Here is a 24,459-nt window from a genome sequence, read left to right on the forward strand (position 1 = left end):
TGAGTGCCGGGAGAAAACCCACGCATGCACAGGGAGAACATTCAAACTCCATGCAGAAAGATCCCAGGCCGGGATTTGAACCGGGGATCTTCTGGTTGCAAGGCGAAAGTGCTAAAAACTACTCCACTGTGCAGCCCACTTTTCAATGTGTTTGTCATGTATTTGTGACCAAGTGGCTTGTTAGCAAAACAGTTAGCTTCCAAGCTAAGTCTGTGAGGATAGGTCAGCTAGCTGATGCTTTAACGTACTTAAAAGTTGGAATATTTGACGTTGTTGGTGGAAGTTTGAGACACGACTGCTTCCGTCTTGCAGTGTTAGTGCTGCAAAATCCGCCTCAAATTTGCATTGCGTAGGGTGTAAACAGAAAAGCAGAGAATCCTTGCATCTGTGAAACAGGAATTAGAGACTGTTTTGTTTAAAAATGATATAAATGGAGATTCTGTGCATGCATAATTGTGCATTCTTGGACAGTTGCATCCATATTGTACTAATTTTGCAATTTTTTAGTGAGAGATTCTTATAAAAGTCACTGTAGGTCACCATGAAAGGCCACAGAGATACAAAACGGCATTGTGACCAAGTCTGAGTCCTATAAAATGAAATTATTTGAATTTTTTTCCATGAGTTTTATTGTAATTTAGTAGCTAAATTGGTATACGCTGTGTGTTGATACTCTAGTTACTGTACATTTATGAATATTTAGTGACAAATTATGTTTTTTTCCCCCATATATTCCTTTAACCGGTGCCACATTTGGGCAACTTCAGTACAATTTTATCTATAAAGTCAAGTATTTTTTTAAAGATCTGTTTGATTTTATGATTTAACATGAATCATTTTGAAGCAAATCTCAGAAACTTTTGCTAAAGCCCATCTGTGACTGGAGCTGTTAACCCTTTTTATTTAAAAATGATATAAACTGAGTTTTCTGTGCATGCATAGTTGTGCATTGTCACATAGTTTGCATCCACGTTTTACAATTTTTTGTAGTTTTTTAGTGACAGATTCTTCTGAAAGTCACTGTAGATGACTATGAAAGCCCCCCAAAATACAAAAGTGTGATAAAATAAAATCATTTTGCAGTTTTTTTTAGTGATTTCATCGTTAAATTAGCACCAGCCATGCGTTTATACTCCAGTTAATGTACATTTATGAATATTCAATGATGAATTATGGTTTTTCCCTCATTTTTTTCCATGTAATTTCTTCAGCTGCTTAAGTCGAGTTTTAGTTATCTGGTTAACTGAGTGATTCCTTTTCACGCTGATTCCATCCCAGAAATGTGCAAAGAAAGAAGCTAATCCCAGAAACTTCCAGTCAGTTCCTGTGTTTAGCTGGAGCTGTTGTGGTTATTTTATGAGAGCAGATCATTTTATTGTTGCATCCAGACTGTTATCGGCAACCGCTATCTGTTCTCTAAGAGTCTCACGTTTGGAAACTGGGTCAGTGGAGGGTTACAGATTACAGGCAAAAGGTCACATTGAAGTTTTTGCTTTTTTTATTCTTGCTCTTTGTCGCTTAAATATTTCTCACTGCTACGCCGTTGCTCCTTGAAAGCTTTCTAGCCACAGCTTCGTTATCCGTTTTTCTCCTCTAATCTGCTTCATTTCATGGGAAGCCTGAGCTGAATGCGACCACTATCAGCTCGGCCTCCTGATTACCGAGGGGACGTATCGGAGTGACATTTTCTAGGCGGCCAGGTTAGTCATACCTGGTGTGTGTTTGTGTGTGTGTGTGACTGAGTCTTTGTAGCTGTGGAGACCGTATCAGGCGGCCGCTCGCCTATCTTATCAAGCCAACTGCTCTGAAGGGACTATTGTGTATGCAAGGTGACGAAGGGCCTCGGTTTCACACTCATACTATGGAGCTATTACCATTTCTTTAAGGCGTGTGTGTGTTTGCGTGTGCTTTTTGTGGCTCTAGGGGTCCATATATCGATGCTGTACAATAAAAAAAGCGTAAAAAAGGCTCCGGTTGCTGCGGCGACGGTTGACACGATGCGTTCAGGAGCATCGTGATTCATTGATTGAAACTGAAGTTAAACATTGAGACTAAAGTGTTCATTGCTGCTCTCAAGGATCCTGGTAGTCCTGCCTGATGGGACAGATAAAGAAAAGCCAATCAGTAGGACTGGGTTGAGCAACTTTTAGCAGACAGACAGGTAGACAGGAGGCCTGCAGCAGGGAAAAGAGCTGGATTCCACCGAAGGACAGCTGAAGGATCCAAGATCAATACGTTACCGTTTTATTTTCCTACAAATGTACAACAAAGAGACCAGTAAAGGAAGGGACAGCTCATGTTTGAAGTGATAAATAGACCAAATTATGGAAATATCTAATTGCAGTTTGATTTTTTAAGTCAGATTTCAGTTCAGCATTCACTACATAACATCAAAATATGACGGTCACCCAAGCAGGATGGCTTGAAATGTGCAAAACCACCCAAAAATGTGCAGCTTTTGTGATTTATTTCTTTGTTTTTAATCGCAATTTCAATTTAAAATTGATTAATTGTGCAGCCCTAATGCTCCTTTATCCTCGTGATATTACACAAAAACTGCTGTTTAGCAGCTCTTACTTTGAAATTAGGTCTTTTTAAAGCATCTTTTAAAGTCAGAATTAGGAAAATATCTAATTGCAATTTGCTTTGCTGTATGATTTTTCATGAAATAACATCAACTGTTTGACTGTCAAAGAAGCCAAGATGGCACTAAAAACCATTAGTATGACAGCTTTACACTCAAAATTGTGCAGCTTTTGTGATTCATTTCATTGTTTTGAATGACAATCTCAGTGTAATAACCAGTATTTGTGCAGCCCCATGTGTTAATGTGTTCCTTACCCTTGTGATATTACACAAAAACTGCTGTTTAGAAGCTCTTACTTTGAAATATTTATCATCTTTTAAAGTCAGAATTAGGAGAATTTGGAAAATATCTAATTACAATGGGATTTTTGATATGATTTTTCTAAAGTTAAGCTTCAGCTCATTCACAGCATGAGATAACATCAAAATGTGACGGTCACACAAGCATGATGGCATGAAATGTGCAAAATCACCCAAAGATTAGCAGCTTTTACGATTTCATTGTTTTGAATCACAATTTCAATTTAAAATTGACTAATTGTGTCATCCTAGTGCACCTTACCCTTGCGATGTTACACAAAAACTGCTATTTAGATGCTTTTACTCTGAAATTTTAGCATCTTTAAAGTCAGAATTAGGAGAATTAGGAAAATTTCGAAGGGCAATTTGAAATCAGATATGCTTTTTCTAACGTCAAACTTCAGTATCAACCACATGAGATAACATCAAAAGAGAGAATTTCACACCAGCAAGATTGCATGAAGTGTGCAAAACCACCCAAAAATGTGCAGCTTTTACGAGTTATTTCATTGTTTCGAATGCAATTCAAATTTAACACCGACTAGCTGAGCAGCCTTAACACTCCTTATCCTCGTCATGTTACACAACGCACCCATTTAGATGCTCCTATTTTGAAAAACTGACAAACTTCTTCTAGTTTCGGGCCACAGAAGGATCTGGTTGTTCAAGTGAAGCTGCATCAGAGGCTGTAAACTGAGGAGTAAAGCGTTCTGCTGCTTCTGTCCCTCCCTGTTCCTCCCTGTTTTTGTTTTGTTGACCGGCTGATAGTTTTATTAGCGCCGGGTCAGAGGCAGGTCAGTAGTTTCTGGACCGGTCCGGCTCTCGCTCTGCTTTGAGGCTCTCAGTGTGATCCGTTGGTGTTTAGTCTAGCAGTCCGACATGTCGCACACCACAGTCATTTGGTCAAGAGCTGTTTCAACAAGACGCTGCTATTCCTGCAGCACCGACCCGCCAGCCAGCTGATTGATTGAGCTGGTTCCGAGAACACTGAGGGATCTGGACAAATATATATTCAATCAACCCACTGTTAGAAATGCTTATGCACAAAATAAATCTAGAACTAAGTATTGCATTCACAGAGATTCTTAAAGCGCTTTATGTAGTTTCTTGAAAGCCTGACAGATTTTAATGACTCGTCACTGTCTGATTCCTGCATGAACGGTAAAAAAGAAAAACAAAAGTACTATTTGTCCCCACATTTTTTGCCTTTTTAATAAGAAAAAATGAAACATGAATCATTTTAATCACGTTTAAACCGACAGAAACGACAACAACAACAACAAAAAACAATATATTATATCAGCACACTTTCAAAATTTGAAAGAGAAACGTAGCTTAAATAAGAAGGCCGTTTTTAAAAATCTAAATGTTCCACAACATGTGACCTGAAACTTCTGCGTCCTCTGCGGTTTGCTCGGAGGAATCCTTCAACAGATCGATATATTGATCTCTGATCAGATCAGCAGTCGTTTGAAGAGAAGGCACTTTTTTTTCTTTTTTTTTCTCCGAGGGTCATCTGACACCCTTTGACATCGTTACGCTGATCCCCATTGAGCCGATGCATTGACAGTGTAAAGGAGGGCGTTCCGAAGTATTGTTGTAACACACTCACACACACAAACACACACACTATCAGCCCACCTCAGCTCCATAGTGCAAAGTACTGTATGTAAATCCTCCCATAGTGCATCACTCCTCCTGCCTCTGTTTTAGTAACTGACTGCATGCACCTCACCAGCTGCTAGCGCCTGTAAAAATACATCCACTTTAAACGCTTTCATGTAGGAAATAAAATAGTTTGAGCTGTGAGAAACACATCAGAACTCTCATCTCTCTTTCTTTTTTTTATACCACAGTTGCTTTCGTCTTTTATCTCTACTTTTTTTTAATCTTCATATCAACCAAACTTCATGAGCTTCTGATCAGATGGAACATAATGAGACAAATGCTGTAACACACACACAAAAAAACAGAACACATGAATTTTAACTGTCTCCCTCTGCAGTAACACCTGCCCAAAGCAGTAACCTGAAACTTCTCGGTTTAAAAAGAAAAAGAAAGAAGAAAAGCCTCACATTTGGGTTGTAACTGGTCGACAGAGCGCTATACGAGATATATTAAAATTTATTCCCTTCATAAATAAATGCAAATATCCTTTCCCCCCCCCCCCCCCCCTCCTCAACATTGCCTCTATTTACATTTTATACAAAGCTCTTTTTGGGATCTGACTTACGAATCGCTTTTTTTTTCTCTCCTCCATGTAACCAGCCAGTCTCCTTGTTTGGAAAAGAAAAATGTTCTTTGGTCCCTCAAACACGGCGGCCATTTTAGATGTGAGTCTCTGTCAAGGCCACTGGACGTGAGCCAGAGAGGGAAAGAAAGAGGAAGATAGCGAGAGGTCAGGTGTCCATTTTAGAAACAGAAGTCTCCATCTTGGTTCACCTCAGCGGACGGGTGCCAGCGTCCACATTAGGAGGCGTTGAGCACTGAGCGGCTGTACAGAGTTTGGTAGTAAGCACCGGAGTCCATGGCGGCCGGACCCGGGCTGTCGTAGATCTGCTTGGCTCCCACCGGAGAGCCGCTGGTGTAGCTGTTGTAGGCCATGACCTGGTCCTGGTAGGACTTGAGGTCCATCTTCTGCTCGTTGGACATGAGGTTGGTGATGGAGAACGGGTGGTTGAAGTTGTAGTGGGGATCCAGCGACTTGAGGGCGTCGCTCTGTAGGTCCATGTGCTGCTGCATGGTGCTGGGCAGGAGGTGGGAGCTACTGGCGAGAGACTGGGAGTGGAGCAGCGGGTTGGACACCGAGGAGGCGCCGGAGAGGGACAAGGAGGATGGAGGGATGGAGGAGGAGGTGGAGGAGGATGGAGGAAGGGAGACGGGTGGGCTGTGGAGGTGTGAGGAGCTCAGAGAAGGGCAGTCTAAAGGAACCAGGGTGTTTCTGGGGTGAGGCTGGTCGTCCGAGGAGCCCGGGTGGGAGTTGTCTGAGTGGGCCGAGTCGGCTCCCTCCGATCCCCCTGTGGGGCTCCGGTCCTCCACCAGGTGCTCGCTGTGGCCCCCTTTTCCAGAACTCCCCTCCTGGCTCTTGCCAGCCTTCTTCGCCATCTTGTCCTCGATCTTGAAGCGTTTCTGGCGCCGCAGGTAGCAGCCGTTCTCGAACATGTTGCCCGACTGCGGGTGCAGTGTCCAGTAGGAGCCTTTGCCCGGTTTGTCCGGTGAGCGGGCCACCTTCACGAAGCAGTCGTTGAAGGACAGCGAGTGGCGGATGGAGTTCTGCCAGCGCTGCTGGTTCTCGCGGTAGTAGGGGAACAGGTCCATGATCCACTGGTAGATCTCGTTCAGGGTGAGCATCTTGCTGCCGCTCTGCTGGATCGCCATGGTGATGAGGGAGATGTAGGAGTACGGCGGCTTGGCGTGGGTCAGGGAGCGGCGGTAGGGTTTGGGAGGCATCTCCTTGGGGCCGGCCCGGTTCAGGGTGGCGCTGGGGGCGTACCCCAGCTGGCCCATGGACTGGCCCATGTTCTGGTAGTGGGACAAAGAGCCCAGAGGGCCCGGAGCAGCAGAGCCCAGCTGGGTTAGAGAGCCGGAGCTGAGGGATGAGGCCACCGGGGAGAGGGACATGTGGCCCGGCCCGGGGCCCATGGAGGCCAACGGGGAGCTGCTGAGGCTGGAGCTGGGATAGGCCATGTTCATACCCGCTGGGGAGGCGGTGGCCGGGTTCAGGTTGATGTAGCTGTTGATGGTTCCCATAGAGCCCATAGAGCCCAGACCAGAGTTCATGGTGCTGGGAGAGGAATACATCTGGAGGAGGAACAGGACAACATCTGGTTAGTCAACAAAGAAACATCATGTTGAAGGTTTAAACCAACAGAACTAAAAATCCAGTCAGCTCATTTATTTTAACGTTTTGAACACAAATAACATACATTTCTGCTTCAATTAGTGAAGGAAATTTACATTTCTTGAGCAGGAATGACTGGGAAACGTGCAGGGAAAACAGTTTGAGTCTCCATTTAAAAAGCGCCTCCTTATCAATGCACAATGAAGCTCTCAGTGTGCGGGCAGAAGTCGTGGATTTCACACGGCGATGTTAACCTGAAAATGCGTAAAAAGCGCGTCACGGTGCCTCTCAGTCAGACGGCCTCCTCCTCTGCTGCCATGGAAAAACAACCGTTGTTCTCTATTTCAGTTAAGACTCAATAAGTTTACAGTTTCTATTCGAATTATTACGTTTGTAAAACTACTAAAAAAAGTATTTAGCGAATCCTAGAAGCCTGTTTGGTATTTTAGGTGAAGGAAACTAAATCTGCAGAGGTTAAAAGCTATCTGAGGCCTCTGACTGATTGTTGGTTAAATATTATCAGACTCTCCGTAATTTCATCAGGTCGAGTTGAGGTGAGAATTGAAGCTGCTGATAGGATTAGGTCTAATTGAATTAGTGGGAATAAAGTCCTGTTTCTTTTACACCTCAGTCTTCTCAACATTTGAGCGGCTGCAGAGACACAAAAGAAGAAGAGGAAGGCCTCTGGATGAGCACAGCTCTTCTTCTCTTTAAAAAGAAAAGAATCCTTGTAATTATTAGATTAAAAATATTCAGAATCATGTCTGAAAATCCAGCCAAATATGTACAATCGAAGTAATCATTATTCGCATTAAAATATCCTACATGTTGCCTCCTTTTTCTTTCTTATTTTTGGATATAATTTCTAATCCATAATATAAGTAATAAGACTTGAACAGAAGTATATTTAAATTTAAAAAAGATAATTTTGCACTTTTTTTTGTGGAGATTTTCGCCCTGTGGAGTCCCCCCCCCCGGAGTAACTCCGTTAGTCGTAGCTGTTTTAATTCTTCCTATAATATTTCCAAATAATCTTCAGGTCATAATGTAAACTGTCTTTCGATTATAATAACTTTTAATAATTCTTTATTGGATTACAGCTGTTTATGGTTCATATTCTTGCCGATAAAAGTGCGCAAATGCATTTAATCTTCTCTCATCATCTGCTCTAACAAACCCCGAAACATATCCACAGTTGAAACATTAAGAAAATAAAAAACAGTGGATTCTATCTAATTTCTAGCTTGTTGCTGTTATTTTTCCGTGTCTTTACCTCGCTGGCCTCGCTGTAGAAAGTATTCCACTCTGGTATATCATGGGCTTCCATCTTCACAGAACTCAACATCCCCAACACGCGTCTCTGGAGAAGAAGGATTTATCTCTGGCCGGATTTTTTGTGTGTGTCTTTAAAAGAATATCGAAAATAAAAAATAAAATCCTCCGTAAGGTAGTATGTGTAGTCTTCTGGGGGAAGAATCCAAACAGAACGTTGTCTCCTCTTATTGCCGGGAAAGATGTGAGAAAATATTTCGAGTAAAAAAAAAAAAGCGTAATAAAGTCAGACAGTGATGTGGCGCTGCGCTCCAGGGAAAAGTTCAGCAGTCACTATTTCTTTTTTATCAGTCATCCATTGTTTTGTTGCTTTAATCAAAGCTTCCTCTTCTTCTTCTTCTCGTGGCCCGTTTTTTTTTAATTGTTATTTATTTATTTTATTTTCTGTCCAGCGGGGCCTTTCTGGAAGCAGCAGTCGTGAAGGTGTTGCGCGCAAACACAGAAGTAGAAACCTGGACGTCGTGTTCTTATACGGTGCTGTTGGGTCCCGCCCCCGCTGCTCACATTTGAATACCGCGTTCAGCTCCAGGGCCCCGCAAAAAGGCCGATGTGGCCCCCTGGCGTGCTGTGTATTGGCCCGGCGGCTGCACCAGGGCCACCCGGGCGACTGTCCCACAGAAACAAAGCAGAACGGATCAACACACACAGTGAGAAACATAGCAGTGAAGTAGAGGAGGTGGGGTTTTTAATATGATAAAAGGTTCATTATCAAACAGGTTTCTAATCTGCAGCCGGAATTCTAAATGTTTCTTCTATAAAACCATTTTTTTTGTCATTAAACCTGATTTTTGCAGTTTATTTTGGTAATAAATCGCAGTAAATACATGTTACACAAACAAAAAAAGCATTAGATTTCATTTAGAGCAAAATAATATAATTTGGATGACTTTAACTGGGGTAGGGAGGTCGTTTTTTGGCGTGCGTGGGGGTCGTGAAAGCCGTTAATTCCCTCGGCTGTCACCTCTCAGGGGCTCTGAAGCTTTTAACACATTCTCCAAGGATTTCATTTTAGCAACTGACAAACCTTTTTTTTTTAGATCATCTGTCCTGATAGTCAAATATTTTCACCGCGGTTATGTAAAAATCACGACTGTTAGGCAAATATTTGACTATCAGGACATCAGAGGTCCTAATCGGTAACATCATAGAAAGCAAAACCCTCCTCAAGTTCCCACGGACTCACAGAAAGCTCCTTCCCAGGGCGAGTAAAACAGAACTTTACCCTACTAGCAGGTAAGGTTAGGCCAATTACAACTTCAAGGCCCCAGTTAATAGGGTGCGTAAAAGTCGTGCGTAAATTGTGCGTAAAAGTCAGATCTTTCAGCGTAGTTGCATTGAAACAGCTGGATCCTCTGCGCGCTGAATGTGACAGACCTCCTCTCCGTGGGAACTTGTTGGAGAACTTCTCTTTTCTCCGGCCACAGAGCAAAACAATAAATAATGTAATCCCGGCGTCATGCATAAGGTCGGACTCCTGCGTGGCGGAATACACATCGGACCTCGGTGCAGACGGAGGCCTGTGAATGTCAATGCCTCTGACTAATGGCCAGTCAATGGAGATGTAATTGATGCGCAGGCGGGAGGTCGACGCGATTAGTCTGTGAGAAAAGATCCCGAGGAAATAACAGGAAGGATGCAGCTGCACCAAAACCGGCAAAAGATTCGATTCAGCTTCAGAAAGTTTTGTAGAAAACATATCCAAAATTCCTGATGTGACTATTTATGATGACTCTCTGAAGGCCTCGCTGCCTTCATGAAACAGGAAATTTTCTCTGCATGTCTGTCGCCGTGCACGTCTCCACCTGTGGCGATTATCACCTGTTTGCAAACCGCTGTCAAATCGATTAACACGTGGAATGAGCTGACACCTCCGCGTCTGTAATGATGTAATTAAGCATGAAAGAGATGAGTTTTTACATCTGGACGGTCATGTAGATGTGGAGAAGAAAGGTTAGTTATCTTAGGCCTCTGATGGAATAGGAAAAAAACGTAAAAATGCAACCAAATGCTGGATAAATGAGCCCGGAGTGCAGTTTTACGCGTTAATCTGGTGTGTACATTTTTTAAAATGAGGTGGAAACAGTCAGTTATGAAGCGTTTTCCACAGTAACAACATAAACAGGACGGCCTGTCTCCTCCAGCAGGATGCATTTTGCTCTTGTTTATCTACATAGGTTGTAAATACGGAACATTACAAGGAACCAAAACAAATCTTCTTCAGATGACAGAAAATCTGCGGATAAACAGACTGATTGTGATGCTAGAAGCACAAAAGCCCATCCATTTAGGCCGAAAATGCGTAAAATTGCACTTCAGTAGTGCTTCTTTGCCCTGTTGCCTCTCAGTCCCTATACCGAGGACAAAAATGTCCTAAAATGACCCTGTTTGATTCATCTGACGCCTCCACACACTTGCTGCTGGATCAGTTTCTGTATCTGTGCCATTGCGCAGCGCTCTTAATCAACATCCTCCATCAGTGGAACCTCTCAGATCCCCCCTTTTTTTCCTCCCCTCTCCATCTCTTTCTCTCTCCGCGGGCTGTTTTTCATGCCAATGGAGCCTCCACCGTTCATTAACACCTCTATAATTGGCTTAACAATGGCGGTAATGAGCTGACACTAATGGAGGAAACGACAGATCGGCCTGCCGGGAGCGCGACGGCCGGACGGTGCGCAGGAATAATTACCCGGCCTCTGATACCCTCCTCCTCTGTCTAGGGGGGCTTAAAGCTGAAATTAAAGTCCAAAACAGGAGAAAAATGAATGTAAATGCAGCTGCTGAGGCTTTACCTGCGTGGCTGAACTGGTTGATTTGGGAAAACTGGATTTTTTCAAGCAAAAGCTGAATAAAAGAGCATCAATTTAGAAAAGATGTAAAACTTATGGGCTCCATGGACATGAAATACATCCGACAAAGGATCATACAAACTTATCCCTGCAGGGTTTCTTTCTTGAGGCACTCTGAAGTCAACAGCGTCACCTTGTGGCCTCAAGAATCTATGAGGCGAACCTGCAGCACCTGCCTTTGTTTTTTCTGGCACCCTGTGTGGCTTTTAGTATTATTATTTGCAGTAATTTCTGCATTTTCTGCATCGGTTTATGCTGGAAATCTTTTTTCTTTTTGTGCAGGAAAACACAAAATTCAGGCACAACGAGTAAATAAAGTATAAGTAAAAGTACTTTGCTTCTTCTCCCCCGGAAACAGTCATTAAAAACTTTGAGACCATATTTTTCCAACATAGTTTTTATTTTGAAGCCCGAAACTGGATTTTCTTCATATGAATCATTTGTTTAGCATATTGGCATACAGAAACAAAAACCTAAAGTTTCAAGAATGATTTCAAAATAAAGAATTTCACAAAAGAAAACAGCACCTGCCAAACACAAAGTCACAACAGTCAATACCGAGTATGGCCTCCATTTGCTTCCATGCAGGCAGCAATCCGTCGGCGCATGCTTTGGACCAGGCTTCTCATTGTGGGTTGGGAACAGCCCATACGCCTGGATACATCACTGTAGCTCAAACCGGCCTCCACCATACCCAGTGCCCGGAGACGACGTTCATGTGATAGACGCGGCATGATGCTGTTCACTGGACTAACAATGGTGGCCTTTTTTGGGCCTTTATATAGGCCTTCAAAACCCATTCTCAAATTGTGCAGATACTCACTGAGCATTGCTTGGTGTGTATTTGGTTCACTTTTGCAAAGTGATCAACCCATGTGCAGTGAATCATGACAAAATGACAACTCATCCTTATCTGAACTACCAGGGCACCAGTAAATAAACAATGAGTAATTACAACCCCCCTACAAGTAGAATTCTGCGTACATTTCTACTTACTTACTTACTTGTCGTGGTTTCCTGGACATGAATAAAAAGATTTCCATCACAGAAGCAGAAATTAGGGCATAATAATTCCCCAAAATGTAGGAAACAACATCTATGTTCCTGGAAATACTAAAACAATAAAAAGAAATCTGACTAATACAGCAGCAAACTCATTTTCAACAGCACATGGATGAAACGTCATTTCAGTACAGCTGGGTGAGTTATTGCAGTAAAACATTAAACAGGGTTTTTCCAGTATAGCGAAACTTTAGGCTTTCGGGAAGCAATAAAGGAACATCACTGGTGCCGAAATGATAAGAAGTGAGATTAAAAAAAACGTTTTGTAAATTAGGGGCTCATTTACACAAGCATATATGGCATTATTATTTAGAATTAACAGGAAAAGGTATAAATTTAGACAGCGATCATGCTGTCCGAAGTGCATACTCACCTCCCAAAGGTTTATTCTGAGCCTGGAATAATCTTGTAAAATGTCTTTTTCTGCTCAGAAACAGCCTGAAAGAAAGGTCTCACTCTATTTATGTGGTGATTTAAGAGTTGTTTTAAAGTCTAAAATATTGTTTTGGATGAGGAATATTAAATACAATGAAGTATACGAATTTTAAGCTCACAAGATCAATCTTTCATTTAGCTGGAGGAGGAATACGCCACGTTTTCCTCACAAACAAACTATCATGTGGTTAAATCTCTGTGGCAAAAATAGATAAACAGCAGAACAAGTATGAGTTTCCATCCCATTTATTCCTGCTTTTTATTTTGTACATGAAGCTGCGATAAAACCAACAGATCTACGAAACATCAAAGAAACCCGATGCGAAGAGAGGGACGCCGGAAAAAACAATGAACGGCCAGTCGGGGTTTAAAAAGGCTTCAGATAAAAGCAAAAGAGAAGCCGTGGTGATGGCGACGGAAGGGTAACAGATTCAGGTTAATCATTGACGGGACAATAAAGAAGCCATTGCACTCCTACTTCCCCTGAGGTTCCCAGACACACAAACAGATGGTAAACATTTTAAAAAGGCACTTAAACAAGGGATTGCATGACGTATCAGTGCATATTATACTTAGATTCCACTTCTTCAAAGACGCTTCTCTACTACAGACCTGATCTGTGGGATATTCTCTTAGTACAGAAGTCCTGTTGAAGCATCCGCTCAACACTACAGACTACAAAAAATCCCAGAAGTACAGTAGAACACGTGGGCCTGTAAACTGGCTTGATGAAGAAAACAGGCTGCTTCAGACCTGGCCAAGAAATAATGCAATATATAGTTGTTTTTTTTCTTTTTCCCCCCATATAACATTTACATCCAGAAACATCAGTTTGGGCTTAAAATGACCTTTGGTTCGTGTGTGCTTCTGCACTGATGAGTACAAACGGCACATAAAGAGAGAATCCCCCGAAAAACAACATAAATGTTGGATTGTTCAATTTAGGAGCTAAATTAATCCCTGATTTGTTTGTTTTTTAATGCGTCGAGCAAATAAAGTCTAAGAAAATACCAGAAATAGGATCGCATACGTCAGATGCGCATTTGTTTCGTCCACTTTGAGTGGAAATGAAAAGATCTGTTTCTGCTTTTAGGTGGATTCTCACTTTAAAAAAAACAAAAGGTTTAAGAAATGATATTGTTTTTCATTACATATGTCAAACTGTTGCATATACTATGACTAAGGATTGCACGTACATACTATTACAGTTCTTTACAGTATATAACATTGAACATTCTAGTATAAAATATAGTCCTAGGCCTATCAATACATATCTTTTAATATACATTCGGGGTAAAGCGTAGGCTGGGCTGGATCTGGTATGAAAGCAACGTTTAAATACAGTCGGACAGAGTCTCTGTGTGGCTGGTCGATGCAAACATTCTCCGTTCTCTGAGTCGCAGTCAGCTTTTTTGTTTGTTTGTTTTTGTTTTGTTTTGTTTTTTTAAAGCTGACCAAATATACGTCACTACCGGCATCCTGTCCACATTTCATGTCGGTTTGCATGTTCAGCTGATTTCAAGGAGAAGTTTTCTCACGTAAATGAAAAAGAAAATCTGTGCAGCGCGACACAGATTCAGTCACGAAACAACAAAAACAAATAAATCTGGATTAAACCAAGGTACACTTTGCCATCACACCTGTCAAATTCATGACAGCCGTTTCCTGAAAACGTATTTTGGCCGAGACGATGAGCAACAGTTAAAAAGATACTGAACAACTGTGGCTTCTGTTGGAGGATATATTTACCAAAACATACTGACATCAAACACTGGACCGTGGCTACTGTCTCCGAGTTTAAGAAGGATAATATGAAACGATAAACACTCCTACATCAGGTTTGCTTACAAGCTGCTTTGCTAGCTATTTTTATCAAATAAAACTGATGGCATTTATATATTAACTCTCTATTTCTGGGCATTTTTAGTCATTGTGGGCTCATTTTTCACACCAATATAAAGTCCTGCACCTCTATAATTATGGCACAACATGGCTAGTAGCAGAGAGAACTCAAAAATGTCTTTTGTGAAAATTTAAATGCCATAAATCACCAAAAATTTGGATCAGAAACAACAAAACTTGAATCGTCTCGACACACAAAATGAAAAAAATCTGGAATTAAAACATGCAAACAGGTGTTGTCAATGCTGGAATTTTATTTGAATTCGTTTCAAAACTCCCCCCCCCCATATCTGCTCTGTGGAAACACTTCCTGCAGTTCAGCTGAAAGATCCCTGAATTTTTGTCACGTGACTGTTGGTCAGTCGTGGATTCTCTGTTGTGCTACAAGTTGTTTGTTTTTGCAAAATGCGATTACTGCAGGAGGTTTATTTTGCACAATTTTTGAATGAGACATACAAAAGGAAAGTCATCTGGATCAAAATTTTAAGCTTAGATATGCAGATCTGACAACTCTTTTGCCATTAGACTTCTGTTCCGTGTTGTAATTTTGGTGATTTCTTTTTTATAGATAGCATCTTTTAAACCCACTGTTGGGTTTTAGGTTCAGAAGGTTAATATACTGGTGACCATCTGACAAATAGAAACTTTTCAGAGTTCAACACTCTTGTATGTGTTTCTTAAAGGCTTTTCCTGTGATTAAACATCAGTTATTCTGACAGTGTTAAAATTTTAAATGAAATTTGTGTAGTGCTGATCAATGTTTCAAATGAAAACAAAAAATCACTACTAACTCTGAAGAAGTAGCCACAGTTCAGCTGTTCATCGGTCCTGAAGATCTGATTCTTTACTCTGTATTCTCACTCTCATTAACCGCTGTCTTCGGACCGTTTTGTCAGAGCTTTTGAGTTTACAATGCTGTGAAATTCAATGTGATTACTGAAGTACAATTTCACCTTCTCATTACGTCAGAACAAAAAAAAGTTGGCAACGTCAGTCATTGCTTAAGGAAAGTAAAAAACCAAAACAAAAAAGAGATGCTGTGTGAAGGCAGTCTGTAGCTTTTTTCAGATATCTGGTGGAGTCTGATAGGGAAACTGTTCTGTGAGTCGGTGGAGTTAAGACCTGCGTAATGGAGGTTTCTGATTGGATGCTGCGTTGGTTCTCACAGCAGTCCAGTGCAGACATCTCCTTCTGGGGTGGGATACGATTCTGGAGAAAAATAAACATGAAATTAGAACTATATTTAATTAGGGAATGCTAATGCTAAATGCTAATTAAAACTGTGGTTCAGTAGATCATCAGACAATTACAACATTGAAACTATATCTTTGCAGCCTGACAGGTCAGTTTGTTTCCCATTTTATACCTCATATTTATAAAGTTCTTGTTTAAATTTAATATTCCAATATCCTGAATATCCTTAATAATGCACAGAAATAATTAATCAAACTAAAATTGTTGATAAAACAATAGAAATGTCTGGTCAATTGAAATTAAAATAGCTAGCACATAATAACAGGTAATATCCAGGTTCAGAACTGTAGCTGTGGTCATATTGGGACGCATCAAAATGTCGCAAATGCCTCACTTGAACATAAAATAACTTGGGATGGTTTTGTGTAGAAATATCTGATAATACCAGACTTTAAACTGTGATTGGTCAGATGCTGGTGAACCTGCCTGTTACTGTGTTGGGTCCTCGTTTCCGTGGAAATCATCATCACGTCTCCCTCTCTTTCTTGACAGTGACATCTCCGCTTCCAGCCCCGGTTCCAGACGCTGCTGCTGCTGCAGCTGCTGCTGCTGATGATGAAGCTGCTGCTGCTCCGCTCGGTGCCCCAGATGCAGCTGCAGCTCCAGGCCCTGAACCGGCTCCAGATGCAGCAGCTGATGCAGCTCCTGCTCCCGCTCCACCGGTACCCAGTATGGTGGAGACCTCTCCCTGCATGAAGGCCCAAGGGGGACTGTTGGGGGAGTTATCCAATGGACAGCGCTCTCCGCTGGGGCAGTAGACCTCCCCATCACCTCGCCGACTCTGGATGTACACTCTGGTGCACGGGAAGCAGAACCTGCATGTGGAGGAGGTAAAGAAGCACAACAATTAGTGGTTGTTTCAGTAGAAATCAAGCATTTCTTTCAGCAACTAATAACTTTTTTTGGTCTGTAAAATGTAATCACCAGAGCCTAAATTGCAGGCTTAAAAAAAGCTCCAGTTTCATTTACTTAACCTTGAATCTACAATTTATTTCGGTCTATTTACATTACAATACTACCTTAAAAAGAGAAAAATAAATAGAAAACACACAAACCTATGCCCCGGCACTGATGGACACTGAACAAAGTGTGTGTCTTCGAGCCTCTCGTGACACAAGGTGCAGGACAGAGTGTTTCCAGTTGAGTGGGTGCTGTTGGCAGATGCTGATCCCAGCTCAGAGGCACCGCTGTGGGGCAACGCTGCAGCGGTGGTGGCCGCCTCCGCTGAGGTGCTGGATCCCAGGGGCTCCCCTCCAGACCTGGAGGTCAGGGGCCGCGGCTGCCTGGCTGGAGATGAGGCAGGCTTGGGACTTGTCTGGCTCACGCCTCCAGCCATGGAGAAGGATGAAGACGCCAGACTTGTGCTTTTGCTGGTGCTGCTTCCAGCTACAGCCGTGTGAGCCTGAGTCTGGGTCTTGGGCTGGTTCTGGGATGAACTGAGCTCCCGTTCCAGCTCTGGAGTGATAAAGGGCGATATGCTCATCCCCAGACCCAGCTGCCTGCGGCTCATCTCGGCCAGCACCGGCGCAGGGAAGATCATGGGAGTGCTCATAGGGGCTGTCCTGGCTGTCAGACCCGCCGGCATCCCCGCCAGCAGCCCATGAGGAATCCCTGCAATGCTTTGAGTCACTAGACTGGGGGGGATGGCGGCACCGAGCATGGGTCTCCGGCTGCTGCTGGGGCTCTGCCGGTTCACCTCTGGAGGCGGTTGCCCGTCACGATGCAGCCCGTTAGGCGGCACACGAATAGCTGAAGCGGCGTTATCTCCCCTTCCTCCCCGCTCGAAGCGGTCGCTGTGCGGCCTGCCTCCGTCCGCCGGTTCTCCCCGGGCTGAGGTGCCGTGTTTATTGGGTGAGGGACCAGGTGACCTGACATTCCCGTCCTGCATGCCGTGAGTCCGCTTCAGCTGTCGGGCACTCGCTATAAGGAATTCAATCTGGTTCGCTCCCTCGTAGTTCACGCAGCCCCGGCAGACCACCTCGCTGAAGTCCCACACCACAGTCCACGGCATCTTTGGCAGGTCGCACAGGTAGCACCACTGGCGCCTGGAGGAGGAAGGGGACGACATGGCTGGCTGGCCGCCTACCGAGCTAACCTGAGCGGGTCCAAAGAGCCAGCTAGCAGGCTAACGTGCTAGCACAGGTTAGCTGCGTTAACCTATTTAGCTTTGACAGGTGCACGCCCTCTCTTCGCCGCCCAATTTCCGCCTTAACGGGCCTCACACAACTTTAAAACAACGTTAAACATCCTAAAAATGTAAAATTAGCTCAAAGTTTTCGGTTGTTGTCGCTCTTTTTTCATATACTATTTTTGTTTACCCACTTCGGCCTACTCTTCACTGCTGTCAACTGCTTCTCTGATGGACGCTGGGACGTTACGTAACCGTCCCAGGGGAATTGTGGGAGTTGTAGTTTTCTCACCAGCTGCTGTAACCGCAAACCTTCTGAGCGAGCCCGTTCTCGGAACTACAGCACAGAGTGGCACGGAAGTGAAGTCATTTCAGGTCGCAGTTCACGTTGTGTCAACACATGTGCGTCCGCTGCAGCCATGCGTTTTTAAGAAGGAAAACATTCATTTCTTGTAGTTTTGCGGTTATTTAAAAACATAAAAATGCCAAAAGTCATTTCGTCTTCATCGAGCGAAGATGAGGCGGACAGGCCTACACCGGAAACACCGACAAAGCAGAAAGAAACCGGTAAGTTCACACAGTAATTGATCGAAGTTGGTGTAATAGTGGGGATTATTTGAGGTAAAAATTCTTATTAAATGCTGTTTCAGGGGACAGTACACATCAAAGTAGATTATGGTTGACGTAAACCTAAGATTTTGATTTAACGTCTTTATTTTTTACACTTGGACTCCAGTTGGAATCCAGTTTCATAGGCAAGGAGGGATAGTATTGAAACAGGATTTGTTAGGATTTTGACACTTTGGAGGATTAGTCTAACCCAGAAATATTTTTTATTTTAGCTTGATCACAAGAGTAAACTAAATACAAAATGTGAGACACTGATTTAGCCACAGGGAGAACACAGTGAGATTTACATAGCTTGATGTATACAGGTGTCCTTAAAATACTTCTTATCTTTAATTTTATTTAATAGTAATTTTGGACCAATTGGACCTCTTAAATAGTCCAAGAGAAGAGATGCAGGTGCTTGTATAATAGTCTCGATAGAGGGGGTAAGAAGCACAGTGGTGTAACCTACAAAAATCCAAACTGAGTTTTATATAATTTCTGCAATATGTTATGGTCTATTTGATGGTAGATTTTAGTGGAAAAGTGGTCTAACCCCCTACCTAAATATAACATTAAAGTGATGCTTCCAATGTCAGACAATTCTTGAAAACACAAAACTTTGAGACCATTTTTCTCAGAAACTACAGAAAGTGGGTTAGACCACTCTGCTTCCAAACCCTTCAATAATACTAATAATTATACTAGTGCTGCTGCTAATAATACTACTAATTCTAGTACCACTACTACTAATAATAGCAACAATAATCTGACCTAATCTAACGGTTTACCTCGCGAAAACCTTGAAAATTCTGTCTATAGCATAATGATATCTTATCTAACAACCTATAATATAAATTAGAATAAAACAATGAAATGTGATTTCTTTGTTACTTTGCTTTCTGCTGCTATCTTATTGTAATTGAGGCTTCAGATTGGCCATGTTCTGTATGTAGTAGCACCTGTAAGCAGCATGATATTAATCTTGAGAGTCTGTCCAGTCAGTGCTGCGCTAAGTTTTCATCCTGTGTTCTTCTTCTGTGGTTATTTTTATTGCTAAAGAAATGACTATATGTTGTTTGCATCCACAGTGAAGAAGACCACCAAGTACCAGTGTCCTGCTGACTTTGTGTCGTTCTGCCATGCGCCCTGCAGCAGCACTCTGACCGACAGTCTGAAGAGCAGCAACAATGAGCTCTGGCTCATTAAAGCTCCTGCCTCCTTCAGCCCAGAGTGGTGGGTTCAGTTTAGCCTCTTTTCTCTGTTTTTTTTTTCTATCTTACTTTCTCATGCACAGTTGAAATTTTACAAGAACGCAATCAGAAATGGGTTCTTTTACTGGGAGATTTAGGTCAGTATACTTTCAGTGGGCATTTTGATATTAAATTTGCAGATATTTTCAGTCAATTAAACACCCTTTAGCCTTCACTAGACCGAATATGGGCTGTGTAAAAATTCAGCGACTGTGATTTAGGTAGTGGAATCATATTCTACATTGTCTAATAGTAAACTTCCTCTTGAGTCAAGCTGTGTAAAACATTCTAACACAGCAGCAATAGTTCCTAACTTTGTAATCAGAGTGTAAACACCAGTATCGTACTTTATCATATGTGGACCCATACTTGTTGAAATGATACTTCCTGCACGCTATCGTCACAGAAAAGACCCAACAACTAAAATACTCACAACGTTTTAGTCCGTTTTCCAACTAAATAAATGTGGACGTGTTCGCTTGTTGTCATAGTTACAGTGATGCAACGCTGCTGTCTCACAATGATACAGAAATCCATAACAAATCCATGGATCCAGACTGTAAGCTGCATCACTGCCAAAATCTAATCAGTTGGTTCTTGTGTCATTTCTGACCTTCCCTGAAAATCTCATCCAAATCTGTTAGTTTGTTTTGGAGTAATGTTGCACACAGACAAACAGTGAGACGGATTAATATCAGTTTAAAGTCTGCTAACATTAGCTGACGTTAGCCATTTAGAGCATCACTTAAAGTATGACTGTAGCATCAAAAAGAGAGTTTTGATTGAGGAGTGATTGCTAAATAATTTAAATTCTCAAAAAGTGTCTTTAAAGTTACAGTGTATGATTTTAAATATTCCTATGGCACTTTATGTGGACGCATAAGAAGTAAGACAGACTCAGTACGAAGCCAGCAGGTGGAGCTGCACATGAAGGTCAATGTGAAGCTTTACAAATCTCTGAAATTATGATGGAGTTGCTCTAAAGTTCACGAGCATGCTGAGAATGATGCCTGTCATCGCCTTTCCTCTTTCTCTTGCCTCTCTCAGGCCTCAGCTGCATTTAATTTTTTGATTATGTCTCAAACAGTAATCTAAAGTAAAATTGTTCGGATTTATTTATTGGCACAAAACTGTTATTTTCCTCTGACGCAGTAAAGTTTTCTCTCTAAACTCAGCTGTAGGAAATTATATTTGGTGTGGATGAAGTTAAACTAAGCAGGAAACTCTTTATAGCCTTCATTTCTTGTTGTGTTGTCACTTCGATTCTTTTCTTTGACTTATTTTGGTTGCTAGTCTTTGTGTTTTATTGCATTTTATTTTAGTTCTGCAACATTTTGGTCCAACTCTTGTTTTTAAATGAGTTTGACTTTAGACTTTAATGACACAGCAGACTTTTAGTCAATGGAGTAAACTTACTATGAAGCCAATACGATTCAAAATGTGTCTCTTAAAGACGTATCGCCTAAATGTTGATACACTGATTCACATTATTTTGACCCTTTATGCACTTTTTTAGCAGATAGAGAGCTCAGATTTGGAGCTTTAAGTGGCTGTTGGAGGCTTTCGAGTGTGTTCAGACTGAGTTGTGTTAATTGCAGTAATTGCCGCTGTAGTATTTTAGCATTAGCTAGCATGAAAATTGAGCAGTTTGAGTGTGTGTGTGTTCAGTGCATCCATGTTGTGTTGCATCTGACCGATCTAAATCTTCAATTTTGTGGATGTTAACCATATATTGCTTTTGAACTAATTTGAATTCTCAATTTTAAGTGGGAAAATGTGTCTTTAAAGTATATGATTTTAAATATTCCTATGGCACTTTATGTGGACGCATAAGAAATAAAACAGAGTCGGTAGCCAGCAGGTGGAGCTGCACAGGAAGGTCTGGTTGAATCTCTAAAGTTGTTCTAAAGTTCATGCGCATGCTGAGAATGATGCCTAATGTCGTCTTCCTCTTTTCTTCCAGTTTCAGTGGCATCAAGGTGCCTCTCTCCGGCCTCCAGACCCTGAAGGTTCCTGCTGCAGGCGGAGTGAAAACAGCGAGTGGGCAGCAGATCTACAGCATCCTGGCCTCCACCCACGGCACCTCGGAGCTCCACCTGCTCACCAGCGATAAGCAGTCATCAGACAGCATGAGGTTTGCTCCGGCTTTCTCCGGTTTGCTGAATGTGTGCGAGAGTTACGGGGACAGCAGCACCAACCAGAGCCCTCAGGTGATCCCTGCCGCCCCGCCTCCCTCCATCCCACCGGGGCTCAAACAGAGATTCCACCCGTTTGGCAGTAAAACCCCAACACTGACCGTAGAGGACGAGGCAGACGGAGTCACCTTCAGGCCTTCAACTCTAAAAAGACCCATAGAAGAAAAAGAAGAAGAAGAAGAGGAGGAAGGGAGGAAAAAGAAGAAGAAGAAAAAGAAAGAAAAGCGGATAAAGACAGAGCTGGAGGAGGAAGTGGTGAAAGTGAAAGAGGAACCTGCGGCAGAAGATGAGGAAGAAGCGCCGTCCATCCAGGAGGGCGAATATTCAGAGAAGAGGAAGAAGAAGAAGAAAAAGAAGGACAAGGAGCGAGAGGAGGTGGAGGAGGAAGAGGTGACAGTGAAATGTGAACCAATGGACACTTCATATGATGATGCAGAAGGTTCAGGGAAGAAGAAGAAGAAGAAGAAGGACAAACAGCGAGAGGAGGTGGAGGAGGAAGAGGTGACGGTCAAACGTGAACCAGCAGGCTTTTCGTACAACGACGCAGTGGCAGAAGGTTCGGGGAAGAAGAAGAAAAAGAAGAAAAGCAAATCTGGCGACGACTAGTGTGATGTCACTTTGGCTGTTTGATGTTTGCTTCTATTTTCTGTTTATTCCTGACCTCATGAGTCTGTGTGGGAGACGCTTTACAACTAATTTACTCCAGCTCGTTGATGGCTTGCATAATGCAAGACTTTGGCAGGACGTTGTGTTAAGAAAAAAAAAACGGAACACATCATGAATCAATTGAACAGTGAGATGAATTATAAAGTGGATTCATTCCAGCATCCTTTAGGCCAATGTTCCTTTAATTCTCAGCTCAGAAAGTGATAGTTTTCCACATAAAGAACGTTTCAGCCTAAGGCATCAGCGGCTACATGAGTAATAAGAGCATCCTGGGTTTCTGCGTGTTTCTGCATGTTTCTGCCAGTGTCTGTCAAGTTGTGGTGCATTTTTATTGGATTACACTCGACACCATGTTTCTGTGTTTATTTACACGACCAACGTCGATGGTTTGGCAGCAGGTTCAGAAAACCAGAGTTGATGTGAAAGACGGAATAATGAGCCGGTGTCACGAGAGATTTGTCATCTCTTGTTTTCTAAATGGTCTGTACTGGAGATGATATTTCTGTGCATAAAAACATGTTGCAGAATAAACTCTGTAAATGATTAAAGGACGTGAAATGAAAAGCGTGGCGTGTTTGTCCTGCATTTGGACCTTTACAAACGTCTACAGCAACATTTTCCTCCAATGCCTCGTCAGAAGCTGTGATTTCATCCAGAAGGAATGAAACTTGAATTTGTGTCGTAACTCCAACTGCGGCTTTTATATTGTGGAACAACGAGAAAGTGTGTTGGTTTCTAAGGACTCCGTGACTTCAGGCATAAATGTGTATCCGATAAACCAAACTGTTTCTGTGCACAATAATTTTCTGAGTGAACCGTGAACTAGCATATTCTGCAGTACAGTGTGTGGTTTTTTTCTGCTGGCCTCGGTAATCTGAAATAAAATTGTTCAGATTTATTTATTGGCACAAAACTTATTTTCCTCTGATGCAGTGAAGTTTTCTCTCTACACTCAGCTGTAGGGAATTATCTTTGGTGCATATGAACTAAAACTAAGAAAACTCTTTAGTCTTCATTTCTTGCTGTGTTGAAACTTTGATTCTTTTTTCATCTAATCCTTGTGTATTATTGCATTTTATTTTAGTTGTGCAGCTATTAGGATCAACTCTTGTTTAGACACCACGGTGGACTCTTAGTCAATGTAGAAAACTTACTATGAAGCTAATACAACCCAAAATGTGTCTCTTTAGGATACATCGCCACCTTACTGAAACACTCATTCACATTATTTTTTACCCTTTATGTTTTTTTTAGGAGATGGAGGGCTCAAATTTGGAGCTTTGAGTGACTTTGAGGCTTTACAGTGTGTTCAGACTGAGTTGTTTTAGCATTTTAGCATTAGCTAGCATGAAAAGTAAGTAGTTGTGATCACGTGTGTCCAGTGCATCTGTTTTGTGTTGCCTCTGACTGATCTAAACCTTAAATTTTGGAGATATTAACTATATGTTGCACCTGAACTCTTTTTCTTCTTAGCCTTTAACTCTGGCTGTGTTGTAACTTTGACTTTTATTTATTTTTGTTCTCCAGTCCTTGTGTTTTATTGCGTTTTGAATTGTGCAGCATTTTAGATCAACTCTTAACACCTTGGCTGACTCTTAATCGATGTAGAAAACTGTCTTTGAGGACAATATGACCTGATTTGTAGCTTTAAGTGACTGTTAGAGGCTTTACAGTGTGTTTAGACTGAGTTGTGTTAGCATGTTAGCATTAGCTAGCATGAAAGTAAGCAGTTGTGATCATGTGTGTTCAGTGCATCTGTGTTGTGTTGCCTCCTACTGATCTAAACCTTCAATTTTGTGGATATTATCTATATATGTATTGTATCTGAACTCAAAGTATGCAGGAAGCTCCTCAATCTGTTGGCATCCTAAAAATCATATTGAGAGAATATTTTACATCTCCACAAAGTGTAGACATTAAATTCTGCATTGGTGGATCCTCACTCAACAGATCTCTTCATTTGCACCACCAGTTAAAGTTCCCTTCCTTGCAGCAGAAACAAGTTTTGCCTACAGGTAGATGGCGCCACAGTCCAGCTTGTGTGCAGCAT

The 24,459-nt window shown here is 42.1% G+C and overlaps 3 protein-coding genes and 1 long non-coding RNA gene across 4 annotated transcripts in view; 2 read left to right on the top strand and 2 right to left on the bottom strand.

Annotated features, from left to right (window-relative positions):
* LOC110951201 (uncharacterized) overlaps positions 1-16,165 on the top strand; it is an 86,797-nt gene extending 70,632 nt beyond the window's left edge. Inside the window, exon 5 of the long non-coding RNA XR_002595704.2 lies at positions 16,051-16,165. This is a non-coding gene — a long non-coding RNA (uncharacterized LOC110951201). The remainder of the gene's footprint in view (positions 1-16,050) is intronic.
* foxa3 (forkhead box A3) lies at positions 4,071-8,485 on the bottom strand. Its single transcript, XM_022194154.2, has 2 exons — positions 8,001-8,485; positions 4,071-6,687 (listed from the first exon to the last, which is right to left on the bottom strand). Exons 1-2 carry the CDS (start codon positions 8,070-8,072, stop codon positions 5,356-5,358), a joined length of 1,404 nt encoding a protein of 467 aa, XP_022049846.1. The 5' UTR covers positions 8,073-8,485; the 3' UTR covers positions 4,071-5,355.
* Positions 12,631-17,640, bottom strand: irf2bp1 (interferon regulatory factor 2 binding protein 1). Its single transcript, XM_022194155.2, has 3 exons — positions 16,614-17,640; positions 15,985-16,373; positions 12,631-15,513 (listed from the first exon to the last, which is right to left on the bottom strand). Exons 1-2 carry the CDS (start codon positions 17,624-17,626, stop codon positions 16,025-16,027), a joined length of 1,362 nt encoding a protein of 453 aa, XP_022049847.1. The 5' UTR covers positions 17,627-17,640; the 3' UTR covers positions 12,631-15,513; positions 15,985-16,024.
* A 294-nt stretch (positions 17,641-17,934) lies between these two features.
* Positions 17,935-22,973, top strand: polr1g (RNA polymerase I subunit G). Its single transcript, XM_022194156.2, has 3 exons — positions 17,935-18,253; positions 19,387-19,531; positions 21,512-22,973. Exons 1-3 carry the CDS (start codon positions 18,169-18,171, stop codon positions 22,347-22,349), a joined length of 1,068 nt encoding a protein of 355 aa, XP_022049848.1. The 5' UTR covers positions 17,935-18,168; the 3' UTR covers positions 22,350-22,973.
* The last annotated feature ends 1,486 nt before the right edge of the window (positions 22,974-24,459 follow it).

This window comes from Acanthochromis polyacanthus, chromosome 13, assembly GCF_021347895.1.
Source record: "Acanthochromis polyacanthus isolate Apoly-LR-REF ecotype Palm Island chromosome 13, KAUST_Apoly_ChrSc, whole genome shotgun sequence".
Lineage (NCBI taxonomy): Eukaryota > Metazoa > Chordata > Actinopteri > Pomacentridae > Acanthochromis > Acanthochromis polyacanthus.